Source organism: Oreochromis niloticus, linkage group LG3, assembly GCF_001858045.2.
Source record: "Oreochromis niloticus isolate F11D_XX linkage group LG3, O_niloticus_UMD_NMBU, whole genome shotgun sequence".
In the NCBI taxonomy this organism is placed as follows: domain Eukaryota; kingdom Metazoa; phylum Chordata; class Actinopteri; order Cichliformes; family Cichlidae; genus Oreochromis; species Oreochromis niloticus.
Genome location: NC_031967.2, coordinates 30,635,787 through 30,657,675, shown reverse-complemented (window position 1 = coordinate 30,657,675; position 21,889 = coordinate 30,635,787). Strand labels below are relative to the sequence as shown.

The following is a 21,889-nucleotide window of genomic DNA, read 5'->3' as shown; positions in this document are numbered from 1 at the left end:
GAGATCACCGGGTTTCTCTCGTTACACAGGTGACTGTGAAAAGCGTTTCAGTGAATTTTTTAGGGTTGTTTTTCAAACAGAATTTGAGCACAGTGTTAGTTCACGCAGGCCATGGAGTTAAACTCCGCCCACAGTCCCAGTACATCATCTAATAATAGCTGATCTCGATGCCAGCCCACATCATCTGGTGCCTCAGGATGGCACCTTTGAGAGACCGAGGTGATTACACATAACATAAAGACACGTTGGTTATTTTGAGAAAAACTGGTTTTATTTGCCCAAAACTGCAAAAACATACAAAATTCAGTAACAACACAGAGGTGAAATGAACAGAATTACCTGCTCAACAGAATAAAACTGATCTAAAGCGGACAGAGCGGACTTAAATTCTGGCTAATCAGACCCGGTTGATCCATAAGGGGGACAAAAATAGAAAGAAATCATCAAACAACAAAAAATGTAACCAACTAGTAATACTCAACACAAGACTAAGCAAATAGGCAATACATAAGTCAAAGAAAATATATAACATTGGAGATAAATTAGTATATAGTAAAAGGCCTTAACAAGAATTATGTGTCATATTTGTGTGTGCAGTGTATGGCGTTAAGATAATTAAGATCACTCTTACTGTTTAAAAGTGTTGGTTCATGGGGGTAACCAGCTTGATAGCTGTGTGGCTTCAGGTGTCTTCTTCTTTTCTTTGATCCGTAGCTGGCGTGGATCAGCTCCTAAGCCCATACGCTGCTGTGGGTGCCGAAGGTTGTTGAATTTCCTTCACGACTCAATTCCATACATGGCGATCGATTGGGAATACAATTAATGCATGTCTTTGACGCCGCATCTTTGATGCAGTCTTGTTCCATAAAGCTTCCCATGCCTTCATATCACGCAGGGATCATCTCAGAAGCTTAATTTTTGTCTGGCTGAGCACTTTTATTTTAAAAATTCATAATTCCCTATGCCGTTCTTGTGCCCAGCTGTCTGCCCTTCTTATCTGCTCTGTTCAGTTTGACATGGCTCTTGTAAAAATTATAGATGCAGTGCTACTTTAAGTGATCGGATGCTTCTGCAACACTGGAATTGCGGGAATTGCCTTGGGTGGGTGCAGTCAGCTCCAGTGGCTGCATCGGAGCTAAATTGGGACGCCACCAGGCGCAGTGTATTCCCGCTGTTCACCTTTCCATTTTTGAACATCAGAGCGTTGGGATGGTGGTCTTAGAACAGAGCCATAAACTGTAGAAATGTAAATTAGTGGCCAAACCTTCAACACACTGGGAACTGGATATATCTGAATTTGAAACAATTTTCTGGACAAAAGAAGAGAAAAAGAAAACAGCTTTTATTCTCTGAAACAGAATAGATGTGCTTCCCAATTTTCTGAGCTATGTTTAAAAAGTTTTCTTCTTCCCCACAGTTCCCAAGTGCTTGTTTACAGGGTGACTGTGTGATCACTGGGGCTCTTTCTGCAATATTCTTGGGTTTTTACCGCACATTACAAAGGTCCGCCCTCCTACTGTTACTGATAACATTTAAACAGATCAATTAAAAGAGAAATAAATCTGGAAAGGCTCTCCAATTAAAGTATGTGTTAAGAAGAGATTTAAAAGAGGCCACTGACTCTGCTGATCTGATTACCTCAGGCAGCTCATGCCATATCTGCGGGGCTCCGTCACCTTGATTTTTTTTGGCCATGCCAGAGGAACAGATAAAAGACCTCTGTCTCAGGCTTCCTACAGGCTCAATGCTACTAATCGATCGATAAAATACCCACTGCATCTGTCCCACAGTGAAGTGTTTATCTCTAACCCCAGCTCCAGAACAACTCCTCATGGAAATACTATAAAAACAAGTCCCATACTCTCAGCTGACACTGATCATGTGTTTTATTTCTTTTACGCCCTCGGTCGTCTTCATCCCTCCCTCATCTCCATCCTTTCGCCCTTCCTTCTTTCTCACTGTTGTCAAGGGCAACCGGAGGAAAGAGTCGAATACAATAAGGCCATCACCTGATCGTCAGGGGAGTTCATCAGGTGTGAGCGCATGCCTGTTGCTGGGCTTGTGTCTTGTCTTTTTTTTCTCAAGCCAACAAACAACAACAACAAGAAAAAAAAAAAAACACACATTTACAGGTGGAGGAAGGCTGAGGCTGAGAAGGGCGCACACACACACACACACACACACACACACACACACCGTGCGTAAATGAAGTGACTGTTGGCAGGCTCACCGCTAATTCAGCATGAATATTTAATCAACTGTAAACAAATTACTATTGCACTGAGTGCTGCCAGTGTGTGTGTGTGTGTGTACGTCTGCCTGTCTCTCTCCTTGTATCTGTGTTAGTGTGCACGTGTCGCTCGCTCTGCCTCTCTACCTTATTAATGCAGATCTCTCTGTCTCACTCTCTCTCTAATGGAGCTCCAGCTCTCCATTAGGTGTGGGCTCTCCTTATTGACTGAGCTGAAATTTGAGCACAAATCAGTCAGCAGATCGAGATCTGAGAGAGCCGAAGCGCAGACGCTTAAGTGCGAGGCGAATTTTTGAGAGCATGTCTGGGCAGCACTTTGAGCGAAATAGATGCGTTATTGCCTGCGAGAGGAATGCTGTGCCACTACATTTTTAAACCAGTCCGTTTGCACCCCCCCCTTCCTGCGAAAAGCAAACACATTAAAAGCAAAAGATTTGACTGGACCGGCTCTCAAGTGCGTCATTATTCGTCTAAAGCATTATTATTATTGTTATTATTTTTTGGCTCATGGTTATAGATTTAGTGCAGCATGAGTTGTGAGGAGTTCAACTGTGTGTTATCCCCTTTTTCGGTTGGTTTCACTTGAAGAAGCGTGAAAGGCAAAGCAGGTTAGGAAAGCAAGAAAAGAATAATCACTGTTTTTTTTCTTATGCTTTATGAGCCCTCGGGATTTGTCATGGCTTGTTCTGGATTTTAAATTAAAATATATATGTATATTGAGACAGAGAGAGCATTCATTTTTCAAGCCGTGCACAGGTTTCCACAAACAAATGAAAGCTGGAGATCATGTAATAGGACTGAAAGCTCCAGAGCGGCTGATAAATGGAACACGGGGTGAGATTGTTTGCTGTCTGTGAGCAACATTTAAAGCCTCTAACTCCAATTGTGGAAGGTGTATTTATTCAATCAATGGATGACTCAGTTTGACTTTGATTTCTCAGGCAAGAGGCTAATTCATGGCATCGGCAAGCGCTCCATTCTGTCCAAAAATGCTTGATACCCCAGCCCGTCAACCAACAAAAGCAATTAAATGTATAAACATAAGAGGTACTCAGTGGCTGTAGCTCAGGCGGAGCTAGGGCAGGTGGTGCAGTCCTCACATCCCTCGGTCTACTTTTCAGTTGTCGTTGGGTAGGATGATAAAGCTCAAACTCCATTGCAAAATGCATCAGTGAGAATGTGTGTGACACTTAAAAGTACAAAAAACAAAGGCTCTGTATGCATGTGAGTGAATTGGTAAATGCTACCTGTAGGGTAAAAGTGAGGAAGACTAAATCTATATCTGTAAACTTGTACACCATTTAGACAGTGGTCCTAAATATGACCCAGGCTTTCATGTAATTCCATAAGCCTCCTTTCATGTGTGGGATCAGTCGGCCCGGGGGTCTACTAAAGCAGCAGACAGGTATTGGAAGGCCAAAAGGGCAGTTACAGAAGCGTTCAGGAAGGCTGTGGAGGAGGACTTTTGGCAGGCCTCAAAGAAGTTTTGGTGAGCAGCAATTCAGGAATTGGTCGGGTAGGAGAACTTCTGGCCTTTGAGGAACTCCTATCCTATCCAGCCAAAATGTCCACTGTAGAGGAGGCAGAGCCTTAGTGGAGTGGAAGTGTCACCAGTTACATTCCTACTGGTAGATGTTGCTGGGTTATTGGAAAGCTCCCTGGTGGTTTGGATGAGATTTTCCCTTAAATCCTAAAGACTCTGGACATTCTGGAGCTTTCTTGGTTGACATATCTCTTTAATGTTGCATAGAGGTCTGGGAATGTGCCTGTAAAGAGGCAGACCAGTATGGTGGTTCCCCTTTTAACAAAGGGGGACTGCAGGGTGTGCTCCAATTACAACCTTCGAGGGAAAGTTTATTTTAGGTGCTGGAAAAGAGACCCTGAAAGACTGTGGAACCTTTGATTCAGGTGGAGCAAAAGGGATTCCTTCCTGGCCATGGAACAGTTAACCAGATCTTCACCCTTGTAGGACCTCTGGTGGAATCACAGGAGTTTGACTATCCAGTCTATATATGTTTTGTAGACTTGGAGAAGGCTTACGCCCTTACAAAGTTCCCTGGGGCACCTGACGGCTATACTGTAGGAGCATGGGGTCCCAATCCTGTCCTTGATTTTCATGGACAGGATCTCAAGGCATGGCCAGGATAAGGAGCATTTCTGCTTTGGGAACTCAGAATAACATTTCTGCTTTTTGCAAATGATGTGTTGCTGTTGGCATCTTCAGAGTGTGCACTGGAGCACTTTGCAGCTGAGTGTGAAATAGCTAGGATGAGATTCAGCATGGTGGAATGCTCCTACTTTGTACGTAGAAATACGCAGAAAAGGCATGCCTCAAGCAAGGGACTTCATGTATCTTGAGGTCTCATTCACAAGTGATGGAAAGGTGGAGTGCGAATATGACTGGCGGATTGGTGCACCGTCGGCAGTAATGCAGATGCTGTACTGGACTTTCCTGGTGTAGCTTGAGCAACACATTCCCATCCCAACTGGTCACATACCGACACTATGTGACAAACCATCGGTATGTTAGGCGTTCGGAGGCATGAGAGCTGTTAGGAATGAATGTATACATGTAAATGTGTTTTATGTTCTCATCATGAATCGCTTTGGGAAACACTATCTGATAGGGTTAAGGTAATGGTTATGGTTAGGGTTATGGTTATGGTTATGGTTAGGGTTATGGTTAGGACTGGAATAGACTGTTGTGTTACTGCCATGAGCAGCATTGTATTGCATTCAACTAAGAATCCGGAGCATATCATAAGTACGCCGAATGGTACCTTAAGCGTTACTATGAGATGCCTCGGGACATGACAAATTGTCAGTATGTTACGTGTTGGGAATGAGAATGCTCTGTCTTGAGCCACGTCCCATCTATGTCCCGACCCTCACCTCAGGTCATGAAATCTGGGTAATGGCCTAAAGAGTTCTGAATACAACTGGACGAAATGAATTTTCTAAGCGTCAGAAACCGGGTGAGGAGCTGACACATCTGGAGGAATCTCGCAGTTGGAAACACTACTCCTACAAGTGGAAGAGATGCAGTTAAGATGGTCACTTGAACTTCTTAGGAAGACTTCTTCAGTAACCAAGTGACTGAAGGTCACCATGTGACTTCTTCTGTTTGAAGAAGTCACTTAGATGTAGTGGTGCAACGGATCACGGTTGATCCGTAATCCGAACCGATCCCACTCCACGGTTCGGGACGCACGTGATCCGAAGATTCAAAAAAGAAGAAAAACGTACGTGTATGGCGCGCGTGGTCAGTCTGTCAAGCGATAGTTATGGCCAACGCTAGCGGTCCAAGTGGAGGAGCAGAGGAGTTTGCGGCATTTAAGCAGCCCTTTGCTCCCCAATCCGACCGGGCTGAAGCTATTACAAAAGCTACTGGGGTGTTTAGCTGCAGACATGAGGCCGTATTCCCTTGTGCAAAACAAGGGGTTTAAACTATGATGAACGTTTAAACTATGATGAACGTGCTTGAGCCACGCTATGATATCCCGTTGCGCGTCCACTTCAGTGACAAGATCGTACCCAGGCATGTATGAGCAGGAAAAGTTTAAAGTTATGGCTGAACTGTCCCAGGCATCTTCTGTTGCCCAACTACAAATGGGTGGACCTCCAGGTCAACAGAAAGCTACGTGACCGAGACCGCTCATTATATCACAGCGGAGTGGTAGATACAAAGCTCTGTACTGCCCTATACTGCACCTTAATTTGTTTTAATATAATTGCGTGGAATGAGTCTTGAGTTGAATGTTTTTAATAGGCAAAAAATACTTAAATAAGTTAATAAATAAATGTTAAAATTTTTTCTTTTTTTTTTCTTTTTTTTCTTAAAACCGTGATCCGATCCGAACCGATTTTTGATCCGTTGCACCACTACTTAGATGAGTGACAAAACGTTTCTTCCACCGAAAATGAAGAAATGAACTTTCTAGGATTTCCTTACCTGGATGATTGAGCATGCATCAAGCCGTCTGTTATCTTCGTGCTTTCCAGCTGCATACGGGTGTCCATAAACCGACCATGTCCTTCACGTGCCCAAGTCAGCCCAGTCTGAGAAACGGCATTTATACCGTGTGCACGTAACAACAACAAAGGATTGTTGGCATTTTAATCGACTTTTGCCTTTACCTCAGGATGATTTTGATTAAACTATTTCTTCCCCCTCATTCAAAGGTCCACTGTGGTGCGCGTGTGTGTTAATTAACGTAGCTCTGCTTATGTTCAGCAGGTCTGCTTTTCCTGCTTGCAGGCGCATGCGTGCGTGTGTGTGTGTTTGTGCACGTTATTTGCTCTCAGTTTAACCCCGATACGGCGATTTGAAGCGTCTCAACACGGCCGCTTTTAAATCTCTCTCTCGCTCGCTCTCTCTTACCCCCTGCTCCCTCCTCCCTCCCTCCCCTTCCTCCTCTTGCTACCTGATTCAGATCCGCTCCGACGCTATGCGTATGACCGCTCTCTCTGCAAGGCGAGCACCACCAGAGAGACCCGCACGCCGCCGCTGCTCCTCCTCCTTCTCCACCACCACCTCCTCCTCCTGCTGCTCCTCCTGCCGCTGCTGACCGCCGGCCGCCCGCCCGCGCAGCAGCACCCCGACGCCGGCTGACGAGCCACCCAGGCAGGGCAACCGGAGCGGGGCAGAAACAGCGCACCTGATCAAGCTCCGCTGGAGGAGAAAGGAGAAATCAAGCAGCGAAGGTGAATAATAAAAACATTTTATAACAACAGGAGGGCGCAGGAGGGGGGGTTTATATATATATATGTATATGTGTGTGTGTGTGTGTTTTTGTGTGTGCAAAGCAGGAGGTGGTGGTGGCCGCAGGTCGCTGATGGATGTTTTGAGCTGAGGCTGAGCCCAGCTGATAGATGTGCACGCGGTCCTTATACACGGACCGGGCTGTTTTTGTGTGTTTTTGTGTCGCGTGTCCGCCGACAGCTCCCGCGGTAAACAGTGAGGACAGACACGGCTGATGGATGGTCTGCGCTCGGCTCCAGCAAGCCTGCTGTGCGTGCATCCGTCTGCGTGTACGGCTGTCTGAAACATGTGAGCCACAGCAGCGCAGTTTGATCGGCTTTTTCAAAAGGAAAAGCCCGCACACAAACACACAAACACACGCACACACACACATTCTTCAGCGTTTGTGCTGAAGTGTGTTTTTGAGCGCTTATGTGTGCAAGTTTTTTGGTGTCACCGGGGGCGGCAGAGAGGTGAAAGATGCGCAGACAGGTTTTTCAATAATGTGTCCACGTCGTAATCAAGGAAACGCACACACACGAATATATGTATATTTACTGTAAGGGTGTGTGTTCCCGGCACTGCTGCATGCCAAAACACGTCGATTCAAGCAGTGTGTGTGAGATACGCAGAGGCTGGTGATGAAGCATGTTTCTGTCTCCACCTCCCAATCATCGCTGTATGTATTATTATAATTGTTTGACTTTGTGTGACTTGCCTGAAAGGGCCCTAAAAAAAACCCAAAACACTGTAAACCTCAAAGTGTTTAACGCTCGGAGACAGGAAGACCCAAAGAGGAACCGAGAAACAGAAGCGCTGTGTGCATTGTGTCTGTAGCTCTGTCAGCTGAAAGCCTGCCATGGAAGGAGGAAGGCAAATTAATCAGCTGTGAAAGCCACACTTTGTTTATACATGTTGGGAACTTCCAGCAAAAAAGAGCGAGACAACCTCCCCCTGCCAAAAAACCCGAGCTTTTCTCTGTTGATCAATAATTCATCTCTCCGTCTTTTCCAGAGTTGGACCTGGATAGAGTTCGGCAGGAGCGTGGCGTCCCAGATCCTGCTGCTGCCGCTGCTGTCCCATTCCTCATCATCTCTCTTCTCAGCCCGGCTTTCACCTGCCAAACTCCACCCTTCCTCCTCTCCTCTCTCATCCCCCCACCCCTCCACATCTTCTGCAACTTTTCACCCATCTCTCTCACCCCCTTCAAGCCCGTGTCTCTGTTTCTTCTCTGTTATCCTCGCCCTCCTACTCCTCCTCTCCTTCGCCTTTCGCTGTAAATTCGTGATGGCGTCCAAACTGAACCCCAACGTCCTGTACGTGGCGGGGGCTGGGGAGTCGCTGGGATCGCCGCAAGACTCTGAAAGGACTCATATTGTGAGTACAGCGCACTTCATTTTCACGCTTAAAGTTAAAAATGGGGAAAAAAGAGAAAGAGAGAGAGACTATGAAAGTATAGGTGGGGCTCCTCAACAGGTTTTGCTTCCACTTTCTTTTCCTTTCCCCTTCAGGAGGGGTAAAAAAACCAAAAAAACCAACTCTACACTTTTAACAATGGGACTAGTCAACTTACACGACCCAAATTATAAGTAATACAATCCCTTAGCGAGAGTCTTTTACCTCAGGTCGTGTAGAGATGACAAAAGCCTCGGCTAATCTCGACCTGCAGGTGAAAGAAGACACGTGCTTTTAAACGAGATACCTCATCTGCATGGAGCAGCCTTTAAATACAGGAATTATTAACAGCCCCTTTTGAGCAGCGAGTATAAACCTTCACTATATGTGACAAAGTTACCCTGGAAGGAAGCAGCCACAGGGAGATGTCCACTCTGCAGGGATCAGTGTGGATAAACTCTGAGAAAGATGCAGGAAATGTGTGAATGGGAACACAAAGTAAGAAAATGTAGTCATTAAACTGTGTTTTTGATGACCATAGACAGGATTAGAAATGAGTACATTAGAGGGACATGTGCAGGGGACGGATAGGGGATATACTGGACAAAGGGTGCTGAAGATGGAGCTTTCAGGCAGGAGGAAAAGAGGAAGATCTCAGAGGATGTAGTGAAGGAGAACACGCGGAGGGTTAGTGTGACAGAGAAGACCCCTAAATGGAGCAGCTGAAAGAAAAGGACTACATCCATCCAGCCCGACCTCCTCACTTTATCATTTTTCCCGCGCATTTATAGAGTATCAATGACATGTACTGAATTTGAAATACCTGACTTCTTGACCCGCAGAAAAGCTTTGCAGCAGGCTCAGATCTAGCGCTGTGGAGGAAGACGTGACGTTCTTGTTGTTTTTGGGAGGCTGGCTTTGTTTAAGAAGTTGTAACTACTCGCTCCATGATGGCGTGTAAACGTAAAGCTCAATCATCTTTGTTTTTTTTTACATTGCATTTCAGTGAATGCAGAACCTCTTTTGTTCACCACAGGCTGCTTACTCGCCTGCAGCTACATCCTGCTCAAATGTGATTGGTCAGTAGCACCCAGGCTACAAACCAGAAACCTTCCGGTACCCAAAAAATCTCGTGCCTATGCTGACACTTTCTGTTGTATATGCAAATATTCAGATCAGCGAGTGCCTAAAGTGCACTTTACCTTATATAATCTAGGTACATGGGTACGTCTTTTACAGTTAGTATCTTTTATTTTGAAAATATTCATGCTAAAAAAACAAAGCTTGAATCGTTGGAGCTGCATTATTTTGAACTTTTTGTAACTGCTATAAAATTCATATAGCTTTATTTTTTCTTAAAGAGCTGTAAGAGCTACCTGAGTTTTTATGGTTAGGTGTTTACTTGGTCGATACCAAAAAATTTTATACTATCGGTCCATTTTTACTTTACTTTCTCTGTGCAGGTGACGGTGGGATTTCCGCAAGTTTACCATGAAATGTTGCTCTGAGTAAAAAGCCCATCAGCCAAACTGCTGAATCAGTGGCTGAACGCTTCCACTACAGTTTGAAATGAGGACATTTTACGGCTCCTGATCTCACATTCATTTTCGGTGATTTTATCTCCTCTTCTTGCAGCCCGGTGAAGCAGGTGAAGAGTCATCAGACAGCGATGGAGAACAAGAAGAGACGTCACACAAGCTGATCCGCAAAGTTTCGACCTCGGGACAGATAAGGGCCAAGGTAGGAGGAAATGGTGTATGTGTGTGTAGGTGGGACTATAGCAGGTAGAAGAGCTTGTTTTTGACACAGAAAGAAATGAGGTAATATTAGTGAATTCTGTATCATAGATGATGGTTTCAGCTGCTTTTTAAATTTTTTAACCTTTCTCGACACGTTGCAGTGCTTTTAAGAGCTTTTCTGAACTTTGTCCATTCTCGACCTGACTCCTCCGAGGTAAAAAGCATCATTAGCGAACCAGAGTGCAGTAATATTTTTAGATTCAGGCAGGGGCTACTCAGTTAGGGAACATTCATGGAAAAATCATGGAATTTCTGATCAGGGCCATGTTGGTAACCCTGATTAAATATTTGAGCTGCTTACTTACTGAAGAACCTGCAGAAAATTTAGACTTATCACTGAAATGATGTGGGCATGTGCATGTGGGCCTGAAGGACCCTTGCCTTTCTCAGAGGCCTTGCATATGATAATCAAATGTATGTGAAGGGACGTTAACCGCTACCTTGCATCTTTATCAGCCTTTTCTCTGTGTGACTGTCTCTGTGTCGCAACTTTATCAACACTTAAATCAGACCTCTCATCCGACCTCTCGTCTGAGGTCAGCTAACTTCCTTCTAACGCCTGGTCTGTTTCCTGCCTTCGTCATTTTCCTCTCTTACCACCACTGTGCTCATGAGCAGTGTTCAAATCAATGACAGCAGTAAGAGCTCCCTTTCTTACTGGACTTCTGGTAGATGTTATTGGCCTCTGGACTCAGTCTTACAGTAAGATATTGATGGCTTGATAGTATCCTGTTACTGGCATTTAAACACACATACACAGAAGTGTGTGTCGTTAGTTATTGATGAGCTAATAGCAATAAAGAGAAATGCATCATTATCAACCGAGTGATTAATGTCCAAATTATTATTCTGTATGAGTGTGTGCTTGTGTGTGTGTGTGTGTGTAAATCATTATCCATTATCTGTATTGACCTGCAGCTGTAAAACACACTCAGATCAATAGAAGACACAGGATACCTGCTATCTTTGTCGTCATGGGAATGGCATCCCATAATGCCTCATTTGTTTCTGTTGCAGACAATAGGATTGGATAACAGTCTAGTATTGATTGGCTGATCTCACTCGACACTTATATATACTAACATATGTGTGTGTGTGTTTTGTTTAGTGTTATCGGCAAGAGTAGAACCTAAGATTTTAGATAACCAAAATAAAAATAATAAGTACAGTTTTGAAAAAAATTAAAAATAATTTAGAAAAGAACTGAACTAAAAAATAAAGAGGTATAATGGAGGAATAGTCCTGTCTCTGACATCTGCCCGCCATACAATAATAATTAAAAAGATTAAAACTAACATTAAAACTAATAAAAACTAAACTGAAACAAGAAAAACTAAACCGAAAATATACTGAACTAAAAGCAAAGAAGTCTGTTTATCTGCAAAATATTTTCCTGTTTTTTCACATGAATCATTCAGTTTAGATGATGATTGGATTAAAAAAAAAAATTTAAACAATTGAAAGTACAAGGTACGGTTAAATCATACCGAAGGGTGTATAACCTATAAAACACAAGACAAAAGCTTAAAAGCAATGAAAAAAGAAAATTCAATTACCTGTCGAGTCATTTATGTATACGCATTTTTTTTTTAACTTTCAGAGGTAGAGAAAACGACCTAAGAATTATTCTAAATTTTTAAATTCTTGAATTACTTCTCACCAGAGCATCCATCCTTAAATCATAAACCTATCTGCCTACATATTCTATACTAGCAAAAACCTGCAGCATGTTTTCGAATTTTTCATTCTGTGTTTAGTGGTAAGCGAAACAAAAATTTTTGTGACCGCTAAGTTACGTATTTGGATGCCGCGTATGGAATGTGGCACATGAAACAAATGCATACAATTGAGATTTGTAATAAATTTAGGAAAAAAAACATAGATGTTAAAAACTGCCGTATACGTGATTGGTATATGCTAGCTAAGGAGGAACGAGGGTAGATACAGTCATATATGTGTTTATATAGACATATAGTGAGAAAAATTTGGAGTTTACTACATAAATAAACTTATGAAAAACATTTTTTATTTTTTTCCTGAAAAGACACAACCAAAGGTCACTAGGGAAAAAATATGTATTCCCTGACCAGGTGGTGAGTGGTTACAGGCTGCTGGCTAGGTGAAAATGCTTTGGTTGCTATTAGATTGCCAACGTCGCCCATGGAAAACGCAGGGTTGTACGTAAACACTCAGCAACTACTTGCCGACGGCTAGTGAAATGATGAAAAAAGAAACGGAGACTGTTTGCCTTCAAAGTAAAAACTGTGCTCTACTGCGGCAACCGACGTCTTTCAAAAGGTGTGACTTTTGCTTTGAATGTGACTGGTCTCCTTTTATGGTTTGAATCACACTTTTTACCATTTCAGTTCAGCTTGAAGAGTAAATGTGGAGTGTGTGAGGCTAACTCGGTGTTTTCCATGTAAAGTACAGGCGACCACACCAATCATAAGGACATTTTTGGTGCAGCACTGTCTTTTTGACCGATTCTATTCAGTGCCAGCCTGCAAGCACTTGCCAACCGATGGGGGGAATGCACATTTTTCCTCCAATCATATGTGCTTGCCAGCAGGTTCCTGACCAGTCTCTCCAGCCTGGTATGACACAGTCCTAAAACATCACATTTAATTGCCGTGATATTGAAAATAACAGCTAAAATGTGCCCAAAATGTGGCTTTAGAGATGTGTAGCTCGTTTCTCATTGGATGAAACAAAAATTGCTTCTGGTTTGGCTGCTGGTTGTTTGTGTGCAAGTGTGAGATGATTAGAGTTTGTGTAACTAGAGTCAGGTGACTTGCTGTAGATTAAGCTAGTCATCGACTTCGGGATTATGCTTCAGTGATAACAATAGGTTGAGAGGATTAATGAGCTTGTGTGTCCCTTCATTTCTCTGAGTGCATGCAGGTGTGTGTATTAACATATATATGTGTGTGTTTTGGGTGATTTAGGCTGAATTTGTCATTTGCCAAAATGTCTCTTTCTTCCTTTATTTTTTATGGCTTTTGCGTGTGTTATAGCTGAATGGCATCACTACATCAGCGCTTCCTTGTCTGCTTTATTTGCCTTTCTTCAGTTTGTCCCCTGCCTATTACCTTCCTTGTTAGAGCTGCAGTCTGTCGGCACACTTGTTAAGGAGGTGCTAATTCTCATCAACTGTGACATGACATCCTGACACCATTAGGTTAATTCAGTTCCTTGGCGGTGATTCGCTAAATAATCATACAGATGTTGTGGTAGCTCTCAGAAACAAAGGGCGGGTCATTTCCATTTCACTGTGGAGACTGTGGTGTTAATTAAATATGTTTGGGTTTAAAGACCAGCTTTATATGCACTGTACGATCAGCAGGGAATATGCTGGTAGTTAATTTGTGAGATTTTCAAACGAAACCTACACGTTCAAGGCTCCACACAGGCTTTTGGCGGTTAACTTTGCATAGTTAACTGTGCATTTTCATACTATTTCTGATTGTTTCACAGTGTTATGTGTGAAATAATAATAGAACAGTTAACAAAACAAGGTCAAAAAATACATACACCATCTCCTTGGTGGGTGCCAAATATATATACATTTATGTAGGTCAAACCTTGATATTTGTGTCTCTGCATGGCAATGACTTATGTTATAGTAGACCTGCAGACGAGCTTAAGAAGAAAAAATAAATTAGGTAAATGTTCATTAGTTAAAGTAAAATTAGAAGTCCTTGTGTGTTTCTCTTCCAACACAGTAGGTTTCCTTTGTGCTCTTTATGGTGACTTGAAAGACCAATAACTCCCCAATAAGTCCCCTCAGCCTATTGCAGCTACGTGATGCAACAGCTTTTTTTAGTTGGGTGCAGCGGTTAAATTGGCGGTCAAGGTTCATGAACACAGTGACCTGAAATCTGGTCCATGTTCATGAAGTCAGAATCAACTTTTATAGACTTCATGTTCACAGGTCAAGATCAGTGCAGCGTCTGGAAAAAATAAATACATAAAATTAGCTAACTTGACAAATTAAAATTAGGCATGTCACAATACCAGATATTTAGGGCTTCCTTGTTCGTAAGTATGTAAGGATAGCCTAAAATACTTGTACCTTTATGCTACCCACCGGATTTCAAGAATTACTGGTGTATCGGCACTTAAAGTAGCAAACAAATTTGGGGAATTTTGATATTGAATGGTACCGCAAGTATTGTTTCTGGTGATATGCTAATCCTGACATAATGTGAAACAACAAGGAGTTTCTATATTCAAAGGTTGAAGTCTCCACAGATGGTGAAATGCAACTTGACTAGTTGACAAGGCGGTAATTCTGCTGTTTGTGCTACTATATGAGGTTAGATTAAATGTTACCCTGACAGTCCTGCTACGTGAACAGACTTCCAGTTTTAAATGTTTTTGTGTTCCTGTAATCAGAATGACTGTGACCTTGGAGATTTGCTAACTGCCTGACTCTGTTAGACTCATCTGTTAGTTTCTGCTGGCCAGAATGGGTTTTAGGACTGACGGAGACTGAATTACCAGACATGTGTAATCCTGTTTTAACGCCTTTGTGAATTGACTTCAGTTTTTGACCCGAGTCTTGCACCGGCTTGTTTATGCAGGCTTTTTAGAAACTAAACCCAATGCTCTCTGAAAAGAGACAAACCCTTTTGTGCGTGTGCGGGGTTTTTTTTTTTCTTTCGGTATTAAAGTTGTAGCCTGAGTGCAAAGATGGGTGTACTTCATAAACCACAATGTCCCCGTTTGAGCGGTTGTTATATCTCGTGTCCTGTTCTCCATTTCCTGTGTTCCTCAGCCTTTAGTTCTCATGTCTGATATTGTTATCATTATTGGTAAATGGTACATTCATATCAGTATAATGACATGCTCAAATACCCTTCAAACAAAACCAAAATCTTCAACCTCTAAATAGCTTATTTCCCTCGTTTCTACGGTGCTTAATATCCACCAGCAACAGATAAAAACCAGCTGTTGGGACGTGAAGTTTCAGCACAGCTGTGATAGCATTTCTGTTCACACAGCTCTTTAGAGTAAAGATGACAGTTTCTAATTTTAGTGAGGTTTAATTTATCTAACCAACTACCTGACTAAAATAGAAACAGACTCTGAAGAAACTCTGAACTTTATTGAGAACTGATTACTACGACGGTTAGGGCCAATACAAGCTGCCAGGGTCATACTGTTTGACTTTGCTCTTTATTTCTCCATAATTTTGCTTCTGTATTTAGTAAATATAAAGTGGAAGTCTATTAACTTTTTGTGTCAGATAGACAATTCAGAGAACATACTGCAGCTTCACATATTTCAGCCAGTAAGTGGGATAAATTATAACCACATAAATGATGCGTCACTGAGCATACGGTAACAGCTCAGTATAGGTCATCAATACTGTGAAGCATCTGATAATGAAAAAAGCCACATTTTTAACGTGCTTCGTGTAGTAATTTATCTATTTTAAGGCAAATAATTACCATCAATTAACATCTTAAAAGCTTTTTTCAGTCTAAATTGCTGACATTTAGACCCTGAGCTATATGGGTATACGATGACTGCAGGAACTGTTTGCATTTTATTTCAGCTGCAGTACACCGTGCATGCAGGCATTTCTGCAACCTTATCTCAATAAGACATCTTCACTTCTATCCACAGAGGGCAGCTATTTGTTGAGCATTGTTGATTATCTTGGCAAGCTGTCGAAACAGTGGTTACATGTTTATTGGCCTAGCTGCAGGCCGATGGCTCACTTGAGATTTTGATAAACAAAATCAACATTAGATGCTAAGGATTGTTCAACGTGTTGTGTCTTGAAAGCCAGTTGCAAAATGTGGCGTTTTTGCTTAAAAAAAGTGAAACAAAAAGAAAGGAGAAGCTATACAAGAGAATTCATATATCCACTTTCATTTTGTAATCGTTTGCGGTGTTCCAGCATTGTCACATCTATATGGTTAGGGTTATTTCACCACTTGCTTCTTTGGCATGCGCTTGACAGCACGTGACAGCAGTTTTTTTGTGTTTTCATTTGAATGGAGGTATTTTTCAAAACGAAAGTATAAGAACCCCGTCCCCTAAAAAACTGTTCAATAGTTGATTGGTGGATAGGACTGTGAAACTGAGAGCGCTGCACTTTTGATTGACGAGTTGTTAGCCACCTAACATATCCTGGATAGTCCTCCTTTCTGGCTTTAATAATTATGTGAACCTCATTTGATTTAATGTTATCCGAAATTGCCAATTGAGCACATGAAGTCATCAGCAAAATGTTTACAGAGGTCAAGCATTATAGCCAGTTCTTGAAGGTGTGGTAAGAACACCAGGGCCTCCACCTTTGATGGCCACCTGTTGCACTAAGCACCAAAGCATCTCCACATCGAAAGGTTCAGTTGAGATGCCTCTTAGGCGACGTATTCCTACTGCGAGACCGAAGACTCGCTGGATAGTCTCTTGACTGTCTTGTGAATGCCTCGTTGTCGCCCCAGATTAGCTGGAGGAGGTGGCAGGGTTGAGGTCTGCGCTTTCTTTTAAGCGGCAGAAAATGGATGGACATAACAATAGAGGCAAGGGCTGCTTTTTCACCACACTCAATGTTTTTGCGACCAGAGGAGCCGCTCTCTGCTGATTATTCAAAAGAATTTAGGTTACAAGCACTTTAATGATAGCTTTTTATACCTGGAAGGCATGCCCATCTTTTCTACGCACTATGGTGTGACAACCTTGACAGATGTGCCTGTCTTTGAGAGGCAATGGGAAAAAGTCAGATACAGAAAAGCTTGCTAGCTAACTAGTTTCTTTCCCCCCAACCTTTCTCTGTCTAGCCTCCCTTTACTCAAAACCAGGCACTATTAAGATGTTATGCTAGTGAGTAGAGCCACAAATGAACTGTTTACCACCACAGATTTACTGTGATTTGCCTGTTTCCACTGGTATATCTGCAATGTGATTGGGTTCTCGCGCCGCTGTAAAATGGATTTCTGGTTTTCTAATTCACCACAGGACGGTCAGGCAGCAGCATCTTTGGCACAGGGAGCAGTTCTCTTGAGGGAAATTATCATCTGATGTTAAATTGTGAGAAACAAAAACTGCTGGATGTGGTGGCTTTTAAGTTTTGCGCTGTCAGCTGTCTTTGTGTCACATGTTGTTGCAAAAGTTCTGTTTGTAACTCAATGTGTCTGCGTTCTGCGAGCGATCTCTGATTTTCTTACTTTCTTTTTGTCTTTCCTTCTTTTTTTGTCCTTCTCTACCTCCAGGCTCAATTACGTAAGGTTTCGCACTCTTTCTTTACTCTCCTCTTTTTATTTTCCCTATCCTATTCTCCTCCACCTCCTCCTCTTCCTCCTCCTCCTTTGCAGTACTCACATTTACTGTGTGGAGGATAAAGGAGACGCAGGAAGAGAATGAAGCAGAGAAGCTTCTGTGAATTGTGTTTGTGTGTATGTAGCACCACCACTTGGGTTTTGAGTAGGCCGCCAACTGTTATGTTATGTTACGAAAGTAGACACAGACACACACACTCATAAACGTGCAAAGAAAAGGCCAGTCCCGTCATTAGGTTTTCACCTTTGTCTCTCCTCTAACTTCCTCTTCTTTCTCATTTGTCTGTTCTCTATTCCTTTGTAATTTCTTGGTGTGACTTCCCCTCCTTTGTAGTGATCACGTCACATCCTGTCCCTTTCCTAACATCCAAATATTTTCTAGAATTTCTAAAATTGGTAACTTCTTAACCAAAACCCTTTCGTTCTAAAATAGCAGCAGCGCCACTTCAGATTATGTAACCAGTCGTATTTCTGGCTTTTAGAGTGGTGATTAACAGGTAACACTTCTTCTTTTTTTCCCCCCTCGCTCCTATTCCTGTGGATTTCCTGCACGATGCTTTGCTGGAATCAAACCCACTATATTTGTTCTTTTTTATCTGCATCTCGCTCCCAGTGCAGAAATCTGTGTGGGTGTTCACTGCAATGGAGATGAGGACGAGTTATAGATGTGTGGGGATGGATGGAGAAGGGGGGGGTGATAGACATGGCTTTAGGAGAGTGCACGAGTGTGTGGGATGGCCGGTGTTGTGTGTCTGTGTGCTGTGCTTTGATTTGTGCCCTCGGCTTGATGCGATACAGATGCAGAAGTGTTCGGTTCGACACGGGAGAGGGAGAGATGGAAAAAGATGGGGAGAGGAGAGAGAGATGAAGATGGACAAAGGGGAGAGAATTAGCAAGTGTAAGAGGGAGAGAGGTGGAGGCAGAATGGAAACACATCCAGAGTCGGTTATATAAGAAATCCACACAGCGAACAGCAGGCTCTAATATCCATATTTACCATTACAACAGGTTGGCAGGACTGGTGAGGAGGCGGCTTGACTATTTTAAATGTGTTATTCAGTCACTGGTACAAAGATTGCTCAAAACACATTGTTTATATCCTTAAGGCTTAAAAAAACACGTGGTCGTTGCATTATCTACCTCAACATTTAGGACATTTGATCAGCTCGTTTTTGTATATTCAACTTCTTAACTCGGCTTTCGGGGTTTTCTTCTCCTCCTTCTTTAAAGCTTTATTGATACATGTTACGTGCTTGTCCCCTGCTAGCTGCCGATTTAAGTCCCAATTCAAGTCCTGGAAGGTTTCAGTGAGGTAAAAGACCGAGGGAAAAAAAGGATCGATTCACTTGGAGAATGCCGTTACTTTTCTTGATGTGCAGATAGCAGGATTGTCTTTAGTTTCCAGAAAGCATCTATACCCCGTGAACATGATTTGTTGAAAGCAGTGACACTGTCCTGAAACAGAGAAATAACTCCTTTTAGACCACTTATTCATATTATGTAGGATTAGCAAAGCCTATTTACTAGTTGGAAATCTTTCTTGTGTACACAGCCAAGCCAGCTAAAGTTGTCTTTTAACTGTAATGAAACATCTAAGCTATGTATTCATTTCTTGGAATAAACGTGGCGAAATACAGTCAGATCTACCTGGGCCTTAATGATGGAGCAATTAGGTAGGTACGTTACATCATCGATCCCACAAGGGACATTGTTGTATTATACAGCAGCAAGATAAAGAACAGAAGGGCCTTATATTATGAGCGAGTACAAAAGTTTCTATGTAGAACAGTGATAGTGATTGGTTTGGCTCTAGCAAATGTGTGCCTTTTAGCCTGGATTATATATTTGTTTGTTCACATTTGTTTAGGGATTTTTCATATTTGCAGTTGGTTATTTGGTACCAGATGAAAGCGCTCGTAGCCAGAACTTTGTTTGACTTACCAAGCTGATAGCCAGCTCAGCACGACTGACTCTTTTTAGGTTTATGTAATCCTGATTACAAAAAGATATTTTAAGTATATTGTGCTTACTTCGTATTATAATCCCGTGAACATTAATTAAAGTAAAACCATGATTTATCTATCAACAAACGACAAGTTGAAATTCACACACTTTAGGAAAAAACAAAAAACTCCAAAATGTCAATCCCAAAAGATTTAACCTACATTTATGCATGAAGAGGTTGATGATAAAAAAGCATGACAAACTTAAAAGGAAGTGGCTTCAGTTTGTGCCCAGCTGTAGTAAGAAGGTACTAAGGATGCTAAATTTGTAGAAGGAGAAATACAATTTTGTAGAAACTCTATTGCTGGGTATTAATATTATAAATGTAACTAAATAAGTTAAGTTGTAGCTTGATAAAACAATTCAAATTAAAAATAATTTCAGTAAACCTGAGATTATTCCCTTGACCCTGTTCTTTAGCGTCATGCTGGTAAAACAAAACGCTTATTAAAGACGGGAAAGCACAGACTAATTAACTGGTCAGTTGGTGATGGCCATTGAGAGGTCAAAACTCCTCTCTGGCCTTGTGCGACTGAGACCGGGACTAAACAAGTACACCCAAATCAAAGAATGCGCTGTAGTAGAAGGTCTATAACGACAATATTTTGTGCCCAGTCATGGCCTATTGACGTTTTGCAAACACATGACCACTAACCACGCAATGTTAACTTGTTTGCCATTTTAGATGTATGACCATTATTGTGACCCCAGTCATATAGACTTAGAGACTGGTCTGCAACCATCTGGCAACCACCAGTTGTGAGTATCTTCTACTACAAAGTGACTGCTAAAGTTCAAGTCAGGCAGATCTACATACCGGTCAGTGACACCCTGCAAACCACCCATCACTAGAGAAAAACATCCATTCCCCAACCAGTTGGCAAAAAAAACTCCTTGCGATTTCTTTGGTTCCCAACATATTGCTCTGATCGTACTTTCAATGGAATTGAAGGACTTTATTACAAACTCTCAGCTATCCAGGGATTACACTTTGTTTTTTTACAGTACCTATCCAATATGGCGAACAACTTTGAATAATGTGCGCTTGACGTCACGTGAGAAACCTCAGTAGTGCCATAGTGACATTTCCTTTACTGTAAAGCTTTGTGAACTAGGGCAGATAAATCGACAGTTCTGCACATGATAAGAGTTCACGTATTTAATTATGTGCGGTTGTTTTTTCAGACGTTTGATTCCTCACAATGACTCTGACTAAACATCAGTATCTGTCATCAAATGATGAACAATGCTCTTTCAGTCAGACTTCTGATTGGTTGCCTGTAAGACATTAATTTAGTTTTGAGTTAATAAATGTTAAGCTTCTTTTGACGCTCGCTATCATCATATAGATTTGAAAATCAATGAAAAGATTGATGGTTAAAATATTTCTTGGTGCTACTTTTACTGTTCCTGTGTTCAAGTACGAAGCAACGACACACAAAGCAAGTGGTTGTGTATCGCCTTTCAGACTATTAATGGTGACATTTTAAAAGTCGTTTGAACAGTGAATAAACATTTTTTTCCCCTTAAAAGCTTCTTTCGTGATTTGCAGTTGCAGCGTTCAACAGAGCACTTTAAAATATTACTCCCTGTAATTTATAGGTAATCTATGATAAAGCGGCTAACTCCCAGAATCCACAAAGGGCACCAATGTGTATTATTGATCTGCTCTGATGAAATTACTCTACATAAGCTGTCTATCATACATGCATGAACACACACACACACAGTCTCAGGGCCTAATTCGGAGTCGTTCTGTCTCCCCGACTTCACCGGTGTTGGTTAATTGGAGCCATCAAATTCAGTTTCTATTGATTTGACCTCATGTTTCCCCGAAACGCCAGGCCGTTCGACAGGGGGACTCTTTACAGTCAAAGGAAGAACAAAGTGCTAGAAAACTCTGGGCTGCATTTAAAGAAAGCAGGAAATCATTTAAAGAGGTGTGAAGAAACAAGCTTTGTTCGTGGGTTCAGGAGGAAAAGCAAGACTTGTTAAGTCATTTTTGAATAACAGGAAAGTTCACAGATCATATTGTTGTAGCGAAACTCTGCGAGGTGTGATATTTTTGATTTATTATAATGAAGAACATTCAAATGATTATTTTGTGTAACTTAGCTAAAATAAGATCACATACTACAGAAATGAGTGAAATCTACTGAGGGAAACAGCCTTGTAGCCCCGCCCCTGGATGATTTTTTATAAGAAGGTAACTTCCTTCTCATTCCTCCCTTTACTTCCGGTCTTTTTATTTATGTTCTCTTTTCACCGCATGTCTTTTGTGGTCATTCTTAAATTGAATCTTTAATTGCTCTTTATTTATTCTGCCTTGATCTCTAAATGCTCCCCTCTTTCTCTTCTCCGACCTCTGTCCTTCATCATCCCGCTATTCCTTCCTTTCCTTTCATCC

At 41.9% G+C, this 21,889-nt stretch overlaps 1 protein-coding gene and 1 long non-coding RNA gene across 3 annotated transcripts in view; one reads left to right on the top strand and one right to left on the bottom strand.

The window, feature by feature from the left end:
- Nucleotides 1-249: 249 nt before the first annotated feature.
- Nucleotides 250-6,302, bottom strand: LOC112845091 (uncharacterized). The gene is made up of 2 exons (XR_003217897.1): nucleotides 6,204-6,302; nucleotides 250-1,310 (listed from the first exon to the last, which is right to left on the bottom strand). It is a non-coding gene; the product is annotated as an uncharacterized LOC112845091 (long non-coding RNA).
- A 411-nt stretch (nucleotides 6,303-6,713) lies between these two features.
- Nucleotides 6,714-21,889, top strand: part of si:dkey-172j4.3 (diacylglycerol kinase delta) — a 90,286-nt gene continuing 75,110 nt past the window's right edge. For both annotated transcript variants that reach the window (XM_005458612.4, XM_005458610.4), the window contains exons 1-3: nucleotides 6,714-6,955; nucleotides 8,007-8,369; nucleotides 10,023-10,127. In XM_005458612.4, coding sequence (XP_005458669.1) covers nucleotides 8,280-8,369; nucleotides 10,023-10,127 — 195 coding nt within the window. In that variant the 5' untranslated portion in view covers nucleotides 6,714-6,955; nucleotides 8,007-8,279. The remainder of the gene's footprint in view (nucleotides 6,956-8,006; nucleotides 8,370-10,022; nucleotides 10,128-21,889) is intronic.